Here is a 5,529-nt window from a genome sequence, read left to right on the forward strand (position 1 = left end):
GTTCTACATATGTTTGATTTTAATTGTAATGTGCATGTATCTAACTCTTAAAATTTATAACAAATATAAATCATTCTTACAAGGACATAAATGTGAAATAATCATATTTATGATGTTTGTGTTTTGTAAAAACAAACAAAATGCCACTTATATTTAAATATTAAAAAAAATATCATTTAGAGATATGCAATTCAAACCTATTCAGACTTCAGCCAAATTCAAACTTATTCAAATTTTAGATAAAAAGACAAACGATGCCTTGATGACTTAATTGATTGAAATTAAGTCAATTAAGTTATTAAGTAAAAAAAGAACTGACCCTAAGCTAAAGGTTAAAAAATTGGCTTAATAAAAATATTCATCTGCAAAAAAAAAAGAAAGAAAAGATAATGACTTAACTTATTGAAATTAAGTTAATTAAATTATTAAGTTGAAAAAACAAGCACGGCATAAGTTAACATTGAAAGATGGTTATTTTGTTGTTTGGACTTTGGATGAATTATTTGTCCAAGAAATGTTGGCAGCTACTTGTAATTTTGTTTTGTCAATGATAACTTCTTAGTTGAGCTAGTTTGCACTTACTCCCTTAATCTTTAAACTAAAGAATTTGATGTTATTTATACTTCTCGGATAAGAGAAAGAATCCTGAGGAGTATGAATTTTAAGATTGAGAGCATGGAGTAAAAGTAAGAATAATGTATTTATTTAGGAATAAGAGTGTGGATTGCTAATGAGAATTCTAATTATATGTTTACTTTATCTTAAATTAAAAGTGAGTTTTCTAAATTATAATTTTACCCTTATGTAGAGGATATGCTGCTTTTAATTATAAAATGAATAAAAAAATAAATTTGAACAATAATATATTTATTTATTCTTAATTTAATTTATATAAAATAATAATAATCATTAATACTTTTAATAATGTAAATAAAAAATGAGTGAAACTCATAAAGTGAAACTCCGCTCCACTGCTCCACCCACTCCCAGAGGAAATAAACAATCGATTTTGAGAATTCTCCACTCCAAAATATGAATCCAAAATGTAAAAACAGCATAAATCTCCTTTGTATATTTGTGGGAGAGCCGAAACCTTGAGGATTTGAATCTTCATGTGTATTCCTAGGTGCCTTTCATCTCATCTATATGAGTTATTTTACCATCACATCTTGCTTACTAAAGTTTGGTTGGACTTAAAATTTTAAAGTATTTTACCAAAAAACTGGTCTCTTAAATACACTGGAAGGATTAATCCTGTCCAACAGAATTCCTTTTACTGAACCATTGTGAGACAACACATTTCAACAATTTTACACCTCTTTGTATGTGTAATAGAAAACAAATAAGGCAGTGCAGTTCCCTCCAAAATATTTTTTCTTTCACTTTCATAATTTTTTTTTCCCCTAAAAGAAGGAGAATAAAAAAAAAAGAAAAAGAAAAGAAAGAGAAAACCAAAAAAAAAGAAAGAAAAAGGAAGAGAGAAAGAAAGAAAGAAAGTGGGTGAGTTTAGCAAAATCTCAATTGAATCCATCCAACCGCATAATCATGGAAGGTGATTTGGGTGGAGCTTTGCGCTTTACGCAACCCCTCTTCACTCTCTCCCTCTCCCATCCAAAGATTCCTTTTTGCTTTCCTTTTTATCTTCTTCTTCCTCTTCCTCTCTCAACACGCACAGTTACGGATCAACTCTTTGTCCGTCCAATTATTTAGCGTTTTCCGTTACTTGTAGCCTCCGTTTCTCACTTACTGGTCGCTACTCCCTTCAATATTGTTTCTTATGGGAAACATCAGTAGCAGTAGCGGTAACGGCCGCCGTAGACACGGGAGCCGACGAGGTCACCCGCCTCCCCCGCCGCCGACGCCTCCTCAGCAAGAGATCACCGCTAATCGCTACGTCTTCGCGGCGGTGACTCCTTACCCGACGCAGTACCCTAATTCTAATAACCCAAATAATAATAATAATAATAATAATCCGCCGCCGCAGTACTATCAGTACCCGCCAGGTGGGTACTATCCTCCGCCGCCTCCGGCGATGCCGGTGCCGCTTCCTGCGCCGTTTGATCACCATCATCGTGGCGGAGGCGGTGGCGAACCTGGGCAATGGAGGTATCCTTGTGGGCCCATGATGGCGCCTCCTCCTCCATATGTGGAGCACCAGAAGGCGGTTACGATACGGAATGATGTGAATTTGAAGAAGGAGAGTTTGAAGCTGGAGGCCGATGAGGAGAATCCTGGGAAGCTCTTGGTTTCCTTCACCTTTGATGCTACTGTTGCTGGGAGGTAACTGAAACAAATAAATAAATAAACAATTAAAAGCTTCAGCTTTTGTTTGTTTATATTTCTTCAAATTTGCTTCTTATATTATGTGATTGATAGAGTTTTAATCAACATACTTACTGAAGATTTTGCAGTGGCCGTGTCTGGTACCTTCTGCTTATTGATATGATCCATATGGACTTGTTAAGGGATTCTTAAATCCAAATTTCTTTATTGCATAGCGGAATGTCATGTCAACTGGAATAGTTAACCTAGGAAGTGAGAGCTTGGAGTAGCAATACAATTGCTTACAAAGAAACTATGTGTACCTTCTATTGTCATTTGTTTGTAGTCCACTGTTAGAGTTAAGCTCGTAGTTTTGTGATATGCTTGGGAATTGTATGGTTGACATCTTTAGGACCAATTTATGTTTTCAAATATACTTTCTCCAGAATCACTGGAAAGAAGGGGGAAAAAGAAATAAAAGCTGCATGCTGTTTTGCCAAGTTAGTTACATATTAAGTGCCTCCATTTTTTAGCTTTAGCCATTTATTCTTAACAATATCAGAAGCATCTCATGAGTATAACTGAAGTTTATTGGAAATGTGGTTTCCGTCTCCCTTTTGAAGTTTCCCTTTTGAGATAAGAGCTGATGTCTTTCAAATCTTTTTTCAATTTTTTCTCATTTTCTAGCACTTGGTATGGTTATGTTAAATTGACTCTCCAAAAGTGGATTTGGCACATTAAAAAAGGAAAGAGTATTTAGATTTGAAATTGTAGGTTTCCATTACTTATATGCATGAGGTTAAATTATAAGTTATTTAATGTCCAGAATGATGAATTGATATTCTTGAGGATTATGAAATAGATGTAATTTTTCTGGCAGAAGAAAATTTTGTTGTAAAATTGTGTCTAACTGCCAAGAAATTTCTTTTTTCTTACACATAATACTATTGCTTGCTGCTTCTGTTGTCTTTTAATTGTGAGAACGATGAAAAGGGTGATACTATTCACTTTTTCTAGTTATGTAGTGATTTTACTTATTCTTAAACCAGTTGATATGGTAGAAGAATCATTGTTTCTTCTTACAGCATAAAAATCTACGGTTATAAGACACAATTAAATCTATGGTAGCGTAATATTTTTCTATAAAAATCAAATCTTAGCAAACAGTATCCAATATCTGGTGTCATTTAAAGAGTACTTTATGCTTACTTAACAGAATACACTGCTTTTTAGCTGGGTGTCTGCAATAGATGTGCTGCTTTCATGATGGCTGTATGACCTGTTTTTGGAATTTGAAAATGCATTTTTCTTCTTGGTTGGTAAAGTTATTACTTTTTGTCTATCTTCTCTTAATCTTAACATAACTGTTTCTCTTGCAAGCAGCATCACTGTTGTTTTCTTTGCTAAAGAAGGAGAAGACTGCAACCTGGCACCAACTAAGGAAAACCTTTTTGCACCAGTGACAGTGCAATTCCAACGTGGTCTAGGCCAGAAGTTCAGACAACCTTCTGGAACAGGGATTGACTTTTCAATGTTTGAGGAAACGGAGCTACTGAAAGAGGGTAATATGGATGTATATCCTCTTGCAGTGAAGGCAGATGCATCTCCTGTTAATCAGAATGGATCAGATGGAAACTCTATTCCTGGACCTGCGAATTCTCAGATAACTCAGGCAGTGTTCGAGAAGGAGAAAGGTGAATACCAGGTGAGGGTTGTGAAGCAGATTCTGTGGGTGAATGGGATGAGGTATGAGCTGCAGGAGATATATGGGATTGGGAATTCTGTTGATGGTGATGTCGATGCAAATGATCCAGGAAAAGAATGTGTGATTTGCCTATCAGAACCACGGGACACAACTGTCCTTCCCTGCAGACACATGGTACACATCCATTTTACTTATTGCTTTTAAATTTGATAATTGCCCCGACCGACGAACTCTTGTTTCTTGTGCAATGGTTTCACTTGCATGCGTATAGCTGTGTTCTACCAATGGTGGAGTTTTCTTCATTTTGATATTTTGAGAACGGAAAAATTTCTCCCCGGATTCCTATGAAATCATGAATCTACCCTGGCTGGGTTGGATTTTGAAATTAGTGGTAATTGCAAGAATCCTTGAAAAAAAATGATTGCATGCCAGTCAAAATGTTGATTCCACACTGAATTGTTTAAAATGTTTCAGTACATATTCTTTGGTTACTCATCTTATCCTATGCTACTATAAGATATAGTGAGATACAACAGATTGTAGGCATTTTCTTTTATTTTACATTTTTGTATATTGGCAACTTTTTGTTTCGTAGACAATTTGGTTATCAGAAAAGGAAAAGGAAAATAATTAATAAGTAGAATCACTCTATTGCAATTGCTATTTGATGTCTCATTCTTGGTGGGGTACTTTGTGATGCAGTGTATGTGCAGTGGTTGTGCGAAGGTACTGAGGTTCCAAACGAATCGCTGCCCAATTTGCAGACAACCAGTTGAGAGACTTTTGGAGATAAAGGTCAATGGGCCTGAAGAGTAGTGAACGAAGATGGAAGAAGTTGCTGCCGCTCAGTTTATGTATAGTAGTCTGTTGTTGTTGTCTTGCTTTACATGCACTTCAAATTTATTTTTTGTTCCTTCTTTCCCTTAGGCATTACCTGGAATTGTAATAATCAGACCGAAAGTTATACTCCTTATAATCAGACTGAAAGTTTGTACTCCTTAAGTGCTAGTATGGCACTACTATATTACTGACATTGTATACAAAATATATAAGCCGGTGCCTTGCGCTTGCAAGTGTAAGCGTTTGGAGGCAATTCCTCAGAATTTTCATCGCATGATATATATTGTATTGGATGTGCTTTTGTTCACTCCACAACAGAACGCTGGTGACTTTTCTATAGTTTGTGCCAATTGCTGAACGCTGAGGAATAGGTCGTGGGTTCGCTCTGTGAACTCAGGGTTAGGCTAGAAGCGGTTGGTTGAGGTGGAGAGTAGCTGTTAAGTTTTCTTTATAAATTACCTTCCCATTGGTTAAATACTTGTTTCCATTGGCTCGGTTTATGATCTTCTAATTCTAATACTAATAAATCTCTAACTTGTGGCATGGTTTTCTAATTTTTTAATTTTGTTTTAACTTTGAATACTCTTTCTGCTTCCATGTATTTTTCATTAGTTTATGGGGTTCTTCATAACTTTCTGCATTTGATGGCTCTACTATGAATGCTAATATAAGTTTATGGTTACTTTCTCTTATTTTTAGCTTTTATCTTCTTTTCCTACTAA

At 35.4% G+C, this 5,529-nt stretch overlaps 1 protein-coding gene across 1 annotated transcript; it reads left to right on the forward strand.

Annotated features, from left to right (window-relative positions):
• Nucleotides 1-1,482: 1,482 nt before the first annotated feature.
• LOC18039474 (probable E3 ubiquitin-protein ligase LOG2) lies at nt 1,483-5,081 on the forward strand. The gene is made up of 3 exons (XM_006428733.2): nt 1,483-2,280; nt 3,646-4,141; nt 4,670-5,081. The coding sequence occupies exons 1-3, from the start codon at nt 1,778-1,780 to the stop codon at nt 4,781-4,783; spliced, it is 1,113 nt and encodes a 370-aa protein (XP_006428796.1). The 5' UTR covers nt 1,483-1,777; the 3' UTR covers nt 4,784-5,081.
• Nucleotides 5,082-5,529: the final 448 nt, after the last annotated feature.

This window comes from Citrus clementina, unplaced genomic scaffold, assembly GCF_000493195.1.
Source record: "Citrus clementina cultivar Clemenules unplaced genomic scaffold, Citrus_clementina_v1.0 scaffold_6, whole genome shotgun sequence".
Lineage (NCBI taxonomy): Eukaryota > Viridiplantae > Streptophyta > Magnoliopsida > Sapindales > Rutaceae > Citrus > Citrus x clementina.